At 36.1% G+C, this 20,000-nt stretch overlaps 1 protein-coding gene and 1 long non-coding RNA gene across 3 annotated transcripts in view; both read left to right on the top strand.

The window, feature by feature from the left end:
* LOC115220514 overlaps window positions 1-20,000 on the top strand; it is a 627,919-nt gene that overhangs the window by 518,645 nt on the left and 89,274 nt on the right. For both annotated transcript variants that reach the window (XM_036510020.1, XM_029790651.2), the window contains exon 3: window positions 1,095-1,216. In XM_036510020.1, coding sequence (XP_036365913.1) covers window positions 1,095-1,216 — 122 coding nt within the window. The remainder of the gene's footprint in view (window positions 1-1,094; window positions 1,217-20,000) is intronic.
* Window positions 14,641-20,000, top strand: part of LOC118766570 — a 12,773-nt gene continuing 7,413 nt past the window's right edge. Inside the window, exons 1-2 of the long non-coding RNA XR_005002511.1 lie at window positions 14,641-14,664; window positions 15,875-15,878. This is a non-coding gene — a long non-coding RNA (uncharacterized LOC118766570). The remainder of the gene's footprint in view (window positions 14,665-15,874; window positions 15,879-20,000) is intronic.

The following is a 20,000-nucleotide window of genomic DNA, read 5'->3' on the forward strand; positions in this document are numbered from 1 at the left end:
AAGCATTAAAAGAGAATGAATCTCCCCAGACACAATAAGATATGTTCCAAAACATGAATTTATATAAAGAATTTTGCAAACTAAATATGAAAAGCGAAATTATCATTATTTCTACTAAAGGCACAAGGCCTGCAATTTTAGCAGTGGGGGAAGAACTGGTGGCTGACTGGAGGAAAGGCAAAGTTGACCTTGGCAGAAATTGAACTCAGAACATAAAGGCAGACAAAATATAGAAGGCCTGATTTAGTAGTAGTAGATAAAGAGAATAAAAAGAGCCAGATAATTGACATTCCAGTCCGAAATGATGAAAAAATCAATATGAGAGGTTTAGAAATAATAGCAAAGTACCAGGACCCAGCTTTTGAATTACGGAGAGACTATGAAAAGGGAAGGTAAAATGTATCCCAGTAGTTACAAGCATATTGGGAACGATCCCTAAAGATCTGAACAGATGGATAAAGGAAATAGGCATAAAACCCAGTTTAGTGCAACACCAGAAAACAGTGTTTTTTAGGGACAGCTAAGATACTTAGGAGGGTTCTTGGCATCTAAGGTTAATTATTGTAGCCTGATGGTAGGATTTTTACTTTTCCAACAATCTAATCTGTTGTGTGTATCTGAAAATAATAATAATAATAATAATAATACAAAAACAGATACTACTACAACCACGACAGTTACAACACCAACATTTGGTTGTGGCTTTTTACTTATTTTTTCTTTTCCATTCCTTAAAGTTTCAAGATTCCTCTCACAAACATTCTGGGATGCATCATTGGTAATGTTTTTGAACTCTCAGGGGTTTCATATCAAGTCCTTCAACATCAAAACCCGGACCCACTCACACAGTAAACCCAGCCGTGGGCTGATCAAATCCCAGCTTGCATCTCAGTCGTAGCCAAATCCTTGTGCCCCCCACCCACCCTTCCCCTCTATTGAAATCCAACTAGTGACCTTCCCTGCAGCATCAGTAAAGTTAATTCTTGACAACTGGAAAAAAAAAAAGAAAAAAACTGAAATCAAGAATTTGTTTCTATTTTGTTTTGTTCTGTTTCCATATTTCTAACGTTTTCTTCTTCTTCTTCTTCTTGCAGTGTGACGGTGAATGCTCTACATTGTGCCAAAAATGAGTGGCCAAATTGTCCAAACAATGTCAAACTATTATGGCAAGCAATGGATTCAGGATTATCTTTCTTGTGTACTAATAAGTTAGACGGTGAGTAACCAACACTTCTTCTTGATGCGACATTTGATTGGCTTCTTGTTGTTATTGTTTTTGTTGTTGCTATTACCATTATTTCTGTTGTTGTCGTTGTTGTTGTGTAGATGGTTAAAGCTTGAGCAGGCAAAACCTCAGATAAAAACTGCAGAAATATTCCAGTCGTACCTATCCAATATTTTCTCCAGAACCAAAGTATCTCAGATCACATTGACAAATATTTCTTAATAATACTTTGCGTTTTGAGGAAATGTGGCTGTTATTTCTATCAGATCTAGCTCTCGTATATATATGTATATATATAGTATATATATATATATATATATATATATATATTATATAAAATCCATTCTGTCTGTCTGTGTGTGTCTTCTAGGATCTCAGGCATCCTCCATCCGATTGCGCTCAAATTTGATATGTAGATACAGACATATCAGGGTGTGTATAAGTCTTGAAAAAATTACAAAAATCGATTCCATGTGAGAATACAATCGATAAAGCCATGGGAACGTGCATTTGTATGCACAAGTACATCACCTGTTGCGATCAATACTACGCATGCACAAGAAAAATGCACATGCAGTTTGCGCAAAAAAAGCTGGCTGGCTTGAAATAATGCCACAAAATGCAGTATATTTATGAGACCAAAAAAGTAAGATGCAAAAGAGAGATTTTCTTCAAACTTGGCATGAAGGAAGGAAAGACTATTTGGTTTCTCAAGAAGTTTTTTTTTGCCAAAAAAACAGCCAAAAATTTTATTGAAATAAAAGCATGCTTAATTACTTTTTAATGAAAAGGAAACACTGATTGCTCTTTATTCAGCAGATATGATTCAGCACTGTCCATCGGACGGGGGGGGGCGTTTTGCTCGTATATATATATATATGAAAGGAACCCTTGTCAGTGACATGTACAAGGCACTTGTGCTGGTGGCACATAAAAGGCATCCATGACGGTGACACATAGAAGGGTACCATACCAGTGACACATAAAAGACATCCAGTATACTCTATAAGGTGGCTGGCATTAGGAAAGGCATGTAGCTGTAGAAGCTAAGCCAAAACAGATGATTGGAACCTGAGACTGCTCTCTGGATTACCAACTCTGATCAAACCTGGAAAGTTCCTGGCTTTTGGTAAAAGAAAATACAAGAGGGCCAGTTAATTATGATTTTATTCAACATATCCCCCTTCTCAGATTCACACACTTATTGCAGCAGTCCTGTAAAAAGAACTCAGAAGGTTGGGTCTCCAACTAGACCTTTCACGATGCCCTTAAAGTCTGGAACTTTTCAGCACACCCCTCATGTATATATATCTATATATATATATATATATTATATATATATATCATCACCATCATCGTTTAATGTCTGTTTTCCATGCTGGCATGGGTTGGACAGTTGACTGAGGTCTGGAGAGCCAGCAGCCGCACCAGGCCCCAATCTGATCTGGCAATGCTTCTACAGCTGGATGCCCTTCCTAAAGCCAACCACTCAAAGAGTGTAGTGGGTGCTTTTTACATGCCACCAGCACAGGAGCCAGGCAGGCGGGCCTGGCATCGATCCCACTCGGATAGTGCTCTTCGTGTGCCACCAGCACGGGAGCTAGTCAGGGGGCACTGGCATCAGCCACATTTGGATGGTGCTTTTTACATGCCACCGGCATGGGAGCCAGTCAGGCAGCCCTTGCATTGATCATGTTCAGATGGTGCTTTTTACATGCCACCAGCATGGGAACAATTCAGGGGACACTGGCATCAACCATATTCAGATGATACATTTTAAGCGTCACCAGAATGGGAGCCAGCCAGGGGGCAATGGCCACAGCTACGATTTTGGTTTTACTTGACTCAACAGATCTTCTCAAGCATATCATATCACCCAATGCATCAAGGGTACTCTTAAGTAAGCCAGACATGCAACACTGGCATCGGCCATGGCTGTGATCTCACTTTAGTTGCTGGGTCTTCTCAATCACAGCATATTTCCAAAGGTCTCAGTCTCCTGTCATGGCATATATTATACTTATATATACAAACATACACGTGTGTGTGTGCATGTTTGTGTGGGAGGGGGGGTATAAATAAGGATAAGGGAAATAGGGATTTTTCACATCCATAATTTACAGCATCCTTTACTGGACTCAAATGCATTCTCCTTACCATTAATAATGCTATTATTTACCCTTTGGAAGTTACGCAGTCCTGAATAGTCCTGAATAGGATACTCGAATTTACCCAGCAAGATAAGTTGCCAGAGTCTAGCAACTTATTGTTAGATTGGGTATCACAAAAGGACCATTGGGATTAGCCAGCATCTGAAACCAAATTAAGATGTAACAGAATAACTGCCAAGATAATATATCCCTTTAAACTAATTTCTGGAAACATACATACATATATATATATATATATATATATATATATATATATATATATAGACATACATATGTATGAAAAGGCTGTGAAGATTTTAGAACATTTATAAATAGGTCTTACAGCTGCTTCCAGGATATTTATTATATCCCTTCATTGGAGACGGTGGGAGAGGGTGGTTAAGCAATAGTTAATTTAGATAAGATACAAAATATGTATCATCATCATCATCGTTTAACGTCCGTTTTCCATGCTAGCATGAGTTGAACGGTTCGACCGGGGTCTGGGAAGCCAGGAGGCTGCACCAGGCTCCAATCTGATCTGGCAGTGTTTCTACGGCTGGATGCCCTTCCTAACGCCAACCACTCCGTGAGTATGGTGGGTGCTTTTTACATGCCACCGACACAGGAGCCAGGGGAGGCTGGCAACGGCTACAATTGGTTGGTGCTTTTTACGTGCCACCTGCACAGAGGCCAGTCGAGGCGGTGCTGGCAACAGCCACGTTCGGATGGATCTTTTTATGTGCCACCGGTACTGGTATCACAACTACAATTCCATTGATTTTTTTGATCGATTTCGATTTCACTTGCCTCAACAGGTCTTCACAAGCAGAGTTTTGTGTCACAAGGAGGAAAGGTAGGCATAAGTGGACTGGCTACATCCCAAGTACAGGCCACGGGTTATGGTCTCACTTGCCCTGCCGGGTCTTCTCACATACAGCATATTTCCAAAGGTATTGGTCACTAGTAATTGCCTCAGTGAGACCTAATGTTCGAAGGTCGTGCTTCACCACCTCGTCCCAGGTCTTCCTGGGTCTATCTCTTCCACAGGTTCCCTCAACCACTAGGGTGTGGCACTTTTTCACACACTTGTCTTCATCCATTCTTGCCACACGACCATACCAGTGCTGTCATCTCTCTTGCACCCCACAACTGATGCTTCTTAGGTCCAACTTTTCTCTCAAGGTACTCACACTCTATATATATACATATATATTTATATGTGTGTGTACATATATATACATGTGTATTGCATGCATATACACATGTATGTGAGATGTGTATATGTATGCATGTGTGTGTATATATATATATATATGAGAGGCTTGTTGAAAAGTTCCTAGTTTTGGGTAAAACAAAATACAGGTGGATCAGTTAATTATGATTTTATTCAACATATTCTCCTCTCAGATTCACACACTTACTTGCAGTGGTCCTTCAGTTCTTCTAAGCCCTGTAAAAGAACTCAGAAGGTGGGGTCTCCAACCAGGCCTATACGCTTAAAGCCAGGAACTTTTCAGCACCTCCTTGTACAGCAAGTTAGACTTTTTTTCCATCACACAAGTGAATTTATAATCTAACGCCCTCTATATTAAATATTTGCAAGAAAAATCTTCAGTGTGTATTATTTAAAACTTTCATTCACACCTACATTGTTTGTCTTTCCACAAAGAAGAGTAAGAATTTTGGGTAGATTTTACCAATTGCAGGAAGATTGTTTGGAAAAATATCAGAAACTAGCATTTTTTCCATTTGTTTTCAGGAATTATGGAATTTTATTGAAAATATCAAATAGATTAAGAATTGGGTGTTAAAAGATCAGAACTATGATTCGATATTTTCGTGAGATTTTCCTGCTACAAATTATGCTTTCAAAAATATTTTTTAGAATTTTGTTTTTACAAATTGTTATTCAACTTTTACTTCGCAACAAAAGATGAATGATATCAAGAATTAAAAAAAAATATTTATTGTATGTAAAACTTTATTGTAGACGTATGTGAACAGCTGTGCATATATTTACATACACATATATATATGTGTGTGTGTGTGTATGTGTGTGTACACAAATATGTATATGTGTGTGTACACATGTATATACATGTGTATTGCATGCATATACACATGTATATGAATATACATGTGTACACACACACACATTGATATTTCCCTATAATCTATTTTATGGCATATGGGTGATTACACACACACATATATATATATATATATATACACACACACACGGATACACACATATATATAGACATACACACACACACACATATATATATATACTTATATGTTAATATGCATGTGTGTATGTATACACATACACATGTTACATGTATGTATATATTGTGTGTGTGGATCCATATACACACTCAAACATGCTGATACGTACTTCCTAACAGTTTGTATTACTGTAACTGGATGCTTACGTATGTATATGCATGTCTATATTTGAATGTGTAGGAATGTGTTGGGTGTATATAACCATAGATATATATCTATATACCTATATATATATATATATATATATATATCCATAGGCGCAGGTGTGGCTCTGTAGTAAGAAGCTTGCTTCCCAACTACATGGTTCTGTGTTCAGTCCCACTGCATGGCACATTGGGCAAATGATTTTTATTATAGCCTCAGGTTATAGTAGTAGATGTGATAGATGGAAACAGAAAGAAGGCCATCATATATGTGTGTGTCTTTGTGTCTGTTTTCCCCTCCCATCACCGCTTGACAACCGGTGTTGGTGCATTTACATCCCTCGTAACTTAGTGGGTCAGCAAAATAGAGCGATAGAATAAGTACTAGGCTCAAGAAATAAATCCTGGGGTCGATTTGTTCGACTAAAACCCTTCAAGGTGATGCTGCAGCATGGTCGCAGTCACCTGACTGAAACAAGTAAAAGAATAAAATAACATATATATCATAATAATCATCATCATCATGGTTTAACGTCTGCGTTCCATGCTGGCATGGGTTGGATTGTTTACCTGAGAACTGGCAAGCCAGGAGGCTGCACCAGGCCCCAATCTGACTTGGCAAGGTTTCTAATGCTGGATGCCCTTCCTGACACCAACCACTCCAAGAGTGTAATGGGTGCCTTTTACGTGCCGCCAGCATGGGAGCCAGTTAAATAGCATTGGCATAAGCCATGCTCGAATGGTGCTTTTTATGTGCCACCGGCATGGGTGCCAGTCAGGAGGCACTGGCATCCATCACATGCTTAAATATACGTCTAGATTTATGTTCCAGAAAGCTCTGAGGTTATTTCGATGTTAATTGTTTTACAATTAAACTCCTTTATTCGGTGGGGATGGAGAAGTTTTCGTTTCACAACAGTTTATGGCAGACTGTGACACTGTATTGAAGGATACCCATGGGAAAGGGGTATGGGCGTGTGTGTGTGTGTGTGTGTGTGACTATGTGAGTTTGTGTGTTTATGTGAACGAGTATATGTGGTTCACATTCAGTTATTTATGTATGTGTTGTGTAAGTATGTGTGTGTTTGTGTAGCTATGAGGAAATACTGGGATATCATTGTTAATACTATCATACATATAGTTGTGTATGTGTGTATGCATGTGTATGTGTGTATGCATGCATGTCTATATAGGTGTAAATATGTGTGTGTAGATAGATGGATGGATGTAGGCAGACAAGCAGATGGATAGAATGTGAAAGAATTTATGTGAATCAAAAACTAAGTTCTGACAATAGATAGAGAGTATCCTGATACACACACACACACACACACACACACATACATATATATATATGAGTGTGTGTCTATGTGTGTATATATATATATGAGTGTGTGTCTATGTGTGTGTATATATATATATACATACATGCATAAAAAAATTGAATGAATACAATCAACAGGAAGGAGTACATTTAGACAGCTATTTAATAAACACTACACATGTTTCAGTACCACATAGATCCACATATACACAGGATTTTAATTAAGCTACGGTTTACCTGTAAAATGGGATCCAGTGGTATCTCCTCAGGTGATAGATAATCACTGTCCCCTTACGTAAATCTTTGATTTTCATGCCCAAGCCTCGAGTTGGAATAATACCGGCTATTTGGTGATTCTAAGGATGAACAAGTTCTATTTTATATTCTAATATGCTCCGAATGGAATAAACTTTAAATTTATCCCTTGGATCGTAGGGCGACCTATTGTGCTTACCTTGGATTGTAGAGCGACCCGCTGTACTTGAAGAGACCTATTGAGTCAAGTACATCAACATCAAAATAAAAATCAAATGGAAATTGTAGTTGTGACACCCATGTCGGTGGCACATAAAAAGCACCATCCGAACATGGCTGATGCCAGCGCCACCATTGATTGGCTTTCTCTGGCCCCTGTGCCAGTGGCACATAAAAAGCGCCCACTACACTCACAGAGTGGTTGGTGTTAGGAAGGGCATCCAGCTGTAGAAACACTGCCAGATCAGACTGGAGCCTGGTGCAGCTTTCTGGCTTCCCATACTCGGGTCGAACCATCCAACCCATGCTAGCATAGAATGCAGACGTTAAACAATGATGATTATGACATGCAGGAGTGGCTCTATAGGCACAGGTGTGGCTGTGTGGTAGGGGTCTGGTTTCTGACAAAGGAAAACAACACTTCCGTCATTTCAGTTTGAATAAAATATATACCATGATAATTACTACATATCTCATTTTAGGAAACTCTCGCATATTTTCACTGTTCTGCTAACAAATTATGTTGGTGAAGTTTGTGTTAGCTGGTCTCACTTTGTCTTTTCTTGAATACCCTTACTTCTCCAGATTATGGCATTTTTCTAACATATCTAAGTACGCATGTGTGTATATATGTAGGCATACATACACACAAGTGCAAGTTCAATTGGCAAGCAAATGGTTCTGGATCTGAAAGGAAGTACAGTACTCAGGAATATTGTGGAACAACAATATACAGGTGCAGGAGCAGCTGTGTGGTAAGAAGCTTGCTTCCCAACCATATGGTTCTAAGTTCAGTTTCATTACAAGGCACCTTGGTCAAGTGTCTTCTTCTGTAACCTCAGGCCAACCAAAGCCTTGTGAGTGGATTTGGTAAACAGAAACTGAAAGAAGACCATCATAAATACTAATGGAAGTCTACATCATTATATATATATATACACCCCATTACAGCCAATCTTACCCATCAGTTTTGTAACAGGGTTAAGATCAGCCATATTGGATATATAATACTGTACACATCAATTAATCTATTCATTCTCTCAGTAAAATACATGAGTGTGTATATTTTCTGACTTGTGGATTCTTAGATGGCTCTATGTGTGTGTCTGTGTTTGTCCCCCACCACTAGTTGACATCTGGTGCTGGTGTGTTTGCATCCCTATCACTTAGCAGTTCAGCAAAAGAGACTGATAGAAAAAGTACCAGGCTTGAAAAAGGAAAAAAAAGTACTCGGGTTGATTCCTTCAACTAAAAACTCTTCGAGGCAGTGCCCCAGCATGGCCGTAGTCTGACCGCAATCTAATGGCTGAAACGAGTAAAGGAGAGAAGATAGAGCAGAATGCTTGTGTGTGCCACCCTCTAACCCCCCCCCCCGTCCAAGTGAAATTCTAGCAGTCCAATATGTTCTTCATGCGACCGGTTATCCGTCTCGAGATACGTCATTATTATTTAATCAAACCACAATAACCAACTATAGACATGCTTTAAACTTTATTCATATGTTAATTATGCCTTGTGGCGGTTTTAATATTTAAATGTTAATCATTCAATACATTTGAACAGAGTTTGGAAAATGTACTAAAATATTTATAATTAAGGCGCACAGATGCAGACACGTGCACACAAACACATATGTCAATTTCTGTATGTATGTGTGTATGTATGTATGTGTGTGTGTATGCGAGTGTGTGTGTGTGTATTATATATATATATATACACACTGATATATGCTTATATGCATATACACACATATCAGTATGTGCAAATACGTGTGTTTGTGCGAGTGTGCAAAGTACGCACACACACATGTTTATATGTGTGTGTGTTTATGCAAAGTATACACACACACACACACGTTTGTATGTATTCATATATATGTATATATATGCATAACAATGTGTGTGTTCAGGTGTGTATGCACACACATACATCAGAGAACAAATAGATAATTTTAATAATAATGTTAACCAATAATATTATTTCTTTTACTTTATTATTATTATTATTATTATTATTATTATTATTATTATTATTATTATTATTACTATTATTTATGTATTTATTTATTTTGTGTAGCAGTAGCAGTGGTAGCTGTGTTTGAAAAATGACTTTATTTTTCAGTCAATCTCTTCAGAAGAAAACTCTTAAATGCAATTTTATTCTGCAATTTTTAAAAATTAAGTTTCCATGATGAGGATGGTGAAGAGATTTTTGTTCTTGGAAATTGGAGTCAGTTTTTGGAAATATCTAACATGAGATTCTTAAAATTGGATGCGTCAACCTAGGAATACATTATGAGTTGGTTTAGACTAATGTTCCTCAAAGACTGTCAATGATATTCTTACAACTCTGGATATGTTAGAAATAACAGTTAAACCTTCCTCAACTCATATATTCTTTTCTACACTAGGCACAAGGCCCAAAATTTTTGAGGAAGTAGCCAGTTTATTAGATTGACCCCAATATGCAACTGGTACTTAATTTATCAACCCCAAAAGGATGAAAGGCAAAGTCAACCTCGACGGAATTTGAACTCGGAACGTAATGGCAGATGAAATACCGCAAAGCATTTCTGCCAGCTTGCCGACTTCCTCAACTCATATATTGTCTTCCTAGTTTCAATGTCTGAATAAAAGGCATGATAGTTATATTTGGAATACCTTTGATCAATACCAGCATGGATTATGGACATTAAGCTATGAGCAGTAGTTTAATTTGGGTTTAAACAACTACACACATAATACTGGACTTCCTCTTCCAGTCTTGTAAATATTTCAGATCCCAACGAGTTTCTAAAATTGAAGTGTGTTACCCACTCATTTGTTTGGTAATTTCATATCAAATCTCAAGAGCTTGTCAAATAGAAATGCTCTCTTAGTCCAAGAGGGGTTTTAACGATGATTATACCTTCAGGGTTTTAAATCAGCAAGTAAATATGATGTATTTCGTTTTTGTATTTGGTTTTCAAGATTCTTGATGTAAGTTTGTGTTGAAACAAATCATGTGTCCTGGAAGGGTCATTATGCCAATAATAACAACACATGCACTGGTTTAACATCACTTCTTTATTGGTAGTCAATTGGTTAAATATTTAACCAATTAACTAATTGATCATTTATTTAATGTGCTGGTTAAACAATCGGTAAGTTGTTTGTTTAACCAGCACATTAAACAAGCAATTAGATAAAGGGTTAGGAATTTAACTGCCTGACTAATAATAAGGAAGTGATATTGAACCAGTGTGTGTATGTTGTTGCTATTGGTGTAATGACCCTCTTAAGACACACTAAATAGGATATATTTCTACTTATATAAGGCAAAAGTCTAACACTGCCTGGTGATTTTGTACCTCTTCCCTGACATAGCATTAAATGTCTTCCTCAATGCAGAATGAAACGACTACCCTTGATTTGAACTCAAGATCTATGAATCATTATTATTCCATTTCACATCTATAGCTTCATTCACATTGTTATGTATTAATCACAGCAACTGGCTTCTCCTTTATTTGCTTTGTACTGCCTTAAACCACCAATGAGCCTCCAGGCAGTTGCTTAACCCCTTCGTTAACATATTTCTGTTGAGATGCTCTGTGTTTCTTTCAATTAATTATAAATATAACAAAGAATTTAGTAAAATAACTTTGTTATCAATAAGCTGGTGTTAGGATCATAAATTGTGACTAAGGTTTGGTGGAAGATTTTAATTCTGAACTTTTGAAAACAAGACATTTGTACAACAGAGCCAGAGCCGGTTTTAGCCGGGTTAGTATTGAAAGGGTTAAATGAGTAGACTATCACCATGACAATCAGCCTGAATAATAAACAATTCACATAAAGTGATCAGTCAACTTAGCTGTAAACATGTACCATATGGAAATATAGTTTCACAGCAATTATGAAATTTCATGAAATTTTCAGATAGAAAACGGTGAATGCTTTGTTGATTTACAATCCTCAGTCTATGAATTCAACACCTACCAACCTCCTGGGTATTACCCTACTTTCAGAAGACAAAAATGAAGATATGGTAACAGGTTTTTAGGCTAGAAAGCTGTTGTTGAAACAACAACACACAGCTGCTTCAGAAAATTACATCATAAAAAGTTCTGTAAAGCAAGCTTTATGAGTCTCAAGGCATTTGCTAAGTGATTGATAGCAGTTAGAACGATGTAGTAATTGGTGGAAATAGGAAGATAATAAAAGTCACTAAACAGTATAAATTTTGTTTTAAGGAGTAAAAATTAATTTAGTTCTGTTGATTTAGTTAGTTTTAACAATGAACTGAAAATTTGAAAAGAAAAATAAATTGTAAACAACATCCAAACTATTTAAAGACTATTTGTCATTTCTGAACTCCTCCATGGGTTTTGGCATTATTTTTCCTTTATTGGTAGAATTTACAGCATCATTTGTGTACAATAACAGAGTAGTTATACAGCGGCTCGCAACAAACCTATCACTGGCTTACTGTGTTTTTGGCATCAAGAGTGATTATGACTAGGGAGTGTCTATAACTAGATGCAGAAGAAACATTTCAAGGAGCTTCACTTGTCATGAGATCATCAGCATCATCATCGTTTAGTGTCTGCTTTCCATGCTGGCATGAGTTGGACGGTTTGACTGGAATTGGTAAGCTGGAGATTGGTGCCAAGTTCCAGTCTGGCATGGTTTCTACACACACACACATTTATATACACACACATATATTCATATATATACACACACACATATATTTATATATATACGCACACATATACATATTTATATACACACACACACACATATATATTTATATATACACAAACACACACACATATGTATTTATATATATATACACAAACACACACGCACATATATATTATATTTATATATATACACATACATATATGTTTATATATATATATACACACACACACATACACATATATACACACACAGACTCATATATATTTATATACATACACACATACACATATATATTTATATACTCACATGTATATATTTATATACACACACATACACACATATATTTATATACGTACACACATATATTTACACATACACATACACACATACATACATACACACTCATATATTTATACACATGCACACATATTAATATACATACACACACATATATTTATACACACACACACACATATATATACTTATATATATATATATACACACACACACAGACACATTTATATACACATGCACACACACATTTATATACTCACATACATATTTATATATGCACACATATATCTATACATACACACACACACTCATATATATTTATATACACACCCATACACACACACACACACACACACACATAATTGAAAAGGGGTTAAGATTCCATATAGATCAAACGTTATAAGTAAAAAGTAAAAGTGGAAACAACATGGAAGCATATTTAAAGACTTTTACCTTTTTTTTTTTTTCCTTTAATCGAACAGGATAAGAATTTTTGTATTTGCTACATTAAGTGACTTTTACGAAATATTTCCAGCTTCTGTGTGTATATCCATCTTCACAAATACTGAAAATTCAAAGTCCAGGATTAGAAAATAAGAAAAAATTGGAAATTAAATAAGTTTGTTGTCATATTTTTTGTGTGTAGCAGACATTCAGTTATGGCAACCAAGCCAAGACATATATATATATGGAACCTGGTTGTGGCTCTCCAGGTTGCCAACCTGTACCAGCATGGAAAGTGGACATTAAATGATGCTGATGATGGTGATGATGGTACATGCATACATACAGATACACACACACACACATATGTAAGATGTGTGTGTGTGTACATTTGAAGCTTCCAACTGTTTTCTTCCATTGAATTCACTCACAAAGCATTGGCCATTTTGGAGCCATATTTGAAGCCGCTGGCTTATGGCTCCATGCGTAAGGAATTGAACTGAAAACCATTTGGTTGGAAAGCAAACTTCTTCACATGACAACCAAGCCCACACCTACATATATACACATATATACACAGATAGATAGATAGATAGACAGACAGACAGGCAGGCAGGCAAGCAGGCAGGCAGATAGGTAGACAGATAGATGGACAGATAGATAGATACATACATATAAATAGATGGATAGATATACACATGCACACACACACACATGCACATAGGGATGGATAGATAGACAGAAAGCTATGCCACGCTTTGCCACCATTAATCCTACTCTTTGTACAGACTGTAAACATTAATACCAGAGCCGTGTATTGATTCTAGCATAAATCCCTTAACTGTATAGAAATGTCCTCTAATCCAAGTCTCTCTCTCCTCCCACTTTCTCTCCCCTCTCAGTGACACACACACACACACAGACATTAATACTAGTGTTGTATAGACAGTAAACATTATTTCCAGAACTAATTAGATTGGCTCGTTAATCCAACAACCGAATATTTCGAGACGTGATAATACCAGAAATATAAAAGGTAACGGCATTAACCTTTCCCCTGTATTAGTCTTTTCAGAATTATCTGTATGTGTGTGTGTGTATGTGTGTGTACATACATATGTACCTATATATATAATATTATATATATATATATATATATATATTATATATTATATATAATATATATTATATATTATATTATATATTATATATATATATATTATATTATTATATATATATATTATATATATATATTATATTATTATATATATTATATATATTATATATTATTATATATATTATATATTATTATATATATATATATAATTATATATATATATTATATATATATATATATATATATATTATAATATATATATATATATACATCTTTATATATATATATATACATGTATTAAGTATATATATGTATATGCGTGTATATAATGTACATATGATATATATACATATATATAATAGATACAATGATGATGATATAATATATCTATATAATATATTTACATGTGTATATAATGTGTAAATGTATGTATGATACATATAAATGCATATAAAATATATATATACATATAAATATATACATATAAATATATTTATATGTATATATATATATGTATATATATGTATATATATATGAATAAATATATATATATAATAATATGTATATATAGATAAATATATATATAAATGTATATATATAAATATAAAAATATATATATATGATAACATAAACGTATATATATGTATACACAAACATATATATATATGTAATGTATGTAAGCATATTATATGAAATATATATATATATATATATATATATATATATATATATATATACAAAAATTTAAGTTATATAAATTTACCTATAATATATACACATACACATTATATATACATATTATGTCTAAAGATATATACAGTTCATTTGTTTATGTATATATATTTGTGTGAATTCATATATGTGTGTGTGTATGTATGTGTGTGTGTCTGTACAAACATATGAGTTTATATATCTGTGATTCCACATATATCAATGCATCAGCATATTTACTTGCATATATGTACAAATGTATATGTGTGTGTGTGAGTGCATGTGTGTGAGTGTGTGAGTGTGTGATATGCATGCTTTACAATATGCTAAAGTAAATATGGAATGTGCGTGTTAATCACACACCTACATTGATTATATTATTAATTCAAGATAAAAAAAATAAGATAAATATATTTTAGAGCATGAGTGTTTGGTAGTTTACACACACACACACACCACACACACATACACACACACAAATACACACACACACAAATACACACGCAAATACACATTTTTGACGGTATTACATTTTTACCATTATTGAAATGAATAAGAATTTGCTATGATATTTTCATCAAGTTTATTGTATAAAGTAAGGAAGTAATAATAATAATAATAATAATAATAATAATAACAATAATGATGAAGTAAAAGTTGTCTTTACAACAGTGGTGGTTTCTACTGCTTGCTGTTTTTTATTGTTTAATATTCTTTATATATTATTTATGTATTTATTTGACAATAATAATAATAATATAATAATAATAATAACAATAATAATGTCAATAACAACAGTAGCATATGAAATATATGTATATGTTGCCATTTTATCAGAACAAAGCTGAGAGAGTCTGCAGAATCGAAGCATTTATTATTGTTGCTGTTGTCATCGTTGTTGTTGTTGTTGTTTTACATTCAAAGAGTAAAAGAAAAAGAAAATAATTATCAGCAATAGGTGCAAACATGGCTGTGTGGTAAGAAGCCTTCTTCTCAACCATGCGGTCCTGAGTTCAGTCCCAACCGTGCGGCACCTTGTGTAAATGTCTTCTATTACAGAAGACACTTGTGAGTAGATTTGGTCGATGGAAACTGAAAGAAGCCTGTCGTGTGTATGTGTGTGTGTGTGTTTGTCCCCACCACAACCACCACCACCACCACTTGATAACCGGTGTTGGTCTGTTTACACCCCTGTAACAACAAAAGAGACTGATCGAAGAAGTACCAAGTTTTAAAAAATAACAAGACCCAGGGCCAATTTGTTCAACTAAACATTTTTTAAGATGCTGCCCCAACATGGCCACAGTCTAATGACGGAAATGAGTAAAAGACAGAACAAAATAACAAAGTTAGATTGAGCAGATTTATGATCACAGGCGTTCTAGACATGACTATCCAGCCTTTCTTTAATGCATAATGTATTCTTTTACCTGTTTCAGTCATTTGATTGCAGGCAAGCTGGAGCACTGCTTTTAATCGAACAAATTGACCTCCAGGACTTATTCTTTGTAAGCCTATTACTTATTCTATAGGTCTCTTTTGCTGAACCACTAAGTTACAGGGATGTAAACACACCAACATCGGTTGTGAAGCGAGGGTGAAGAGGACAAACACAAACATATACATATATATATATATAGATACATACATACATACATACATAGGGCTTCTTTCAGTTTCTGCCAATTAAATCCACTCAGAAGGCCTTGGTCAACCCGAGGCTATAGTAGAAGACACTTGCCCAAGGTGCCATGCAGTGGGACTGAACCCAGAACCATGTGGTTGGTAAGCAAGCTATTTACCACATAGCCACTCCTGCACCTAAAACCATCCTACAGACACATGTATTCTTCCAGTTTTAAAAGAAAATGGATTGGTTTGAAGAAGATTCAACTGTTATTTCTAACCGAAAGAGCAACCATTTATAGGCTCCTTCTCTTGTGTCGTCTCTGCCATTTGTAAATGTGGCTTTTTTACTGTATAAATGTTGTATATTAGAAAATTACTATTTGTAAATCGTTCAACGAAAGATATTCAGCAACAGTACTTTGTAGTAAAGATCATTTGCCAACATAACATGTCAGTTCTGGTTTAGGACGAATGTTGCTGTAATTTAGCCCCAGGAGGCATCGTCTCCAACTGGCTATACAACACAATCGCTCAAACAATCAGCTCAAACAATCGTGATTTCCTGGTTATTCTCTTATTTGAAAATATAAGGACACAGATCGTGTCGTATAGCCAGCTGGAGACAATGTCTCTTGGAGCTAAATCACAGCAACATTCGTCCTAAACCAGGACTGCCACGTTATGTTGGCAAACAATCTTTACTACAAATGTTGTATAGTTTAACACTTAATACTGTGTATATGTATGAATGCATAGTGTGTGTGTGAGTGTGAGTCTTTTATATTTTACTTGCTTCAGTCATTAGACTGTGGCCATGCTGGGGCATCACCTTGAAGAATCTTAGTTGAATGAAACGATACTCCCAGTAATTTTGTCTAAAGCCTGGTACTTATTCTATCAGTTTCTTTCACCAAACTTCTAAGTTACAGGGATGTAAACACAATGGTGGGGGACAGACACAAACACACACACGCATACACACGCATGCACACATATACACACGCATGCACGCTGGGCTTCTTTCAGTTTCCATCTACCAAATCCATTCACAAGGCTAATGACTGAAACAAGTAAAAGATACAATAGAATACAAAGTTAAACTCCTAAATCCACCCAAAAGGCTTTTGTAGGCCAGTGGCTATAGTAGAAGGCACTTGACTCAGCTGTCACACAGTAGGACTGAACCTTGAACCATGTGCTTGGGAAGCAAACTTCTTACCACGCAGCCATAAATCCATATTGATGCATGTTTGTGTGTCTATGTGTCATCTTCATCAGTTTTTAACATCGACTTCCCTGTGTTGAAATGGTTTGGATGGAATTTGCCAAGGCAGATTTTCTATGGCCTGGTGTTGGTACCCTTCCTGTTGGGAACCCCACCTCTTTCCATGTGAGGTAAGATTTCCCTGTGACCAGAAGAACTGAAGCAAAAGGCACTGCAGTATGAAAGCGATATTTATGTGTGTTACGTGACATCAAAACAAGGAGACACCAACTCACACACATACCAACACATACACACACACACACACATGCACACACACATATATATATACATATATACTGAGGCAGTTAGCAATTTGCTGTGCTTGAGAAGACCCACCCAGCTATGCAAAACTGAAGGCCCTAAAAGCATGTCCTTTATGTCTACGCACCCCAGCCTTGTACCCAATCTTCCCCACTCCATCAACAAACACCCCACACAACCCATCTTCCCAACCCCCCTGCGCCTCCTGCTGCATTCTCCCTCGTGTACCACCCTAAACACAATATGTCACCGCTGAGTCTCTTCCGCACAACATATCCTCTTAATACCCACCTCTCTCTTCCTGTACCCACTCATTGCATTACCCCCTCTCCATCTACCATTCTCCATTCACAATATCCTGAATTCACCAATCTACCCACCCTCTCCACTCCTTGGTCTGCTCACCCCTACCCCTTTCTCCTTCACCATCTTCCCATTCTCCTCTCTCTCTCTCTCCTCCATTTGAGCTAGGCATGGTTTCCCCTCTAATGCAAGACACCTTTGGAGAGAGAATAATCTCCCACTATGCCAATGTCAACTGCCCTTCATGCTCCCCAGGCTTGACCAGCCCAAATATTTTCTTGTGGTGATACCTGAAAGAGACCCTGCTGCAACTGAATAAGAACATCAATAGAGAAATCAAAGAAGTGGGGTCTGAAACACTTGAGGGTGTTATGGTGCAAGTTTTGCAAAGAGCACAGGCATGCCATACTGAAAATGGCTGCCATTCAAGTCATTTTTCATATGCGATGTAGCAGTGTTGTAAAATTTGACTTGTGCAGATTAATTTCCATTATTTCCTTTATATTATATCAAAATTTCATGCATATATTTGTAAAGTTACAAATGAGTTATTAAAAATTCAAACCCATCAGTGACTTTTGGGACAGCCTGTATATACATATATATATATCATCATCATCATCGTTTCGCATCCGTTTTCCATGCTAGCATATATATATATATATATATATATATATGGTTGTTGTCTACCCCTTATGCAGAGTTTGACCACCTCCTGTAATTACACCTTAGATCCATCATGGCATCTGATGTGGCTTTTTAAACCAGACAATTTATTGAAAAGGCACCCACAGAGATTGCCTATCTAATTTGGACCAGCAAGAGCTGCAGTTAAGTTCTGATCTTTGTGGATCTTAAGATGTCTTTTGAGGCCTCCATTAGATTTGCATTGCATTGAAAGGTGTGCACAGATTTATAGGCAGAATAGTTGGTGGAGGTTCGTTTTCCTTGGGTTCGTAAATGAGATATGAGCCCAGCAAAAGAAAGGCAGGGTCTGTCACAAATTGTGCACACAAAAAGGGTCATTGAGATTCACCTTCTCAATCGCATATATATACATATATCAGGTCTTGAAGAATGAAATGTCCGATGTTCTTCTGCACCAAGTTTGACAGTCATTAACTCTAATGTTTTATCCTGACAATTCTTTGTTTTACAACATTGAAGAGATACATCATCACTTTCCAAAATGCAATTCATGGCGTCTGGTTATATTGTGAGTTTTCTCTTGTTAATCAGTTTTTGTGAACCCATGGATAGATAAAAAATTTGTGTTGTTTATGAATATGAGTTCCATCGTGGAACCAATGCATCCCAGACAACTCGAAGCATCAACGAGGTGTTTTGGTGAAGATGTTGCGAATGAGGGCACTGTATGGTAATGGTTTGAGAAGTTCTGGTCTGCTGATTTTACTCTTGAAAATCAGCACCGTGGTAGACCTGAGACCAAGGTGGATAATGATGAGCTGGAAGCTGTAGTGGAAGTGGATACATCTGAAACTGTGCGTGAGTCAGTGGCCAGTCAGTGGCCCTGGCAATGATCACACTCGGATGGTACTTTTAACGTTCCACTGGCACAAGTGCCAATCAGGTGGTACTGCCATCAGCCACATCAGCGATTTTGATTTCACTTGCTTCAACAGGTCTTTGCAAGCAAAGTTTATTGTCCAATGAATGA

The sequence above is a fragment of the Octopus sinensis genome, linkage group LG16, assembly GCF_006345805.1.
Source record: "Octopus sinensis linkage group LG16, ASM634580v1, whole genome shotgun sequence".
NCBI lineage: Eukaryota > Metazoa > Mollusca > Cephalopoda > Octopoda > Octopodidae > Octopus > Octopus sinensis.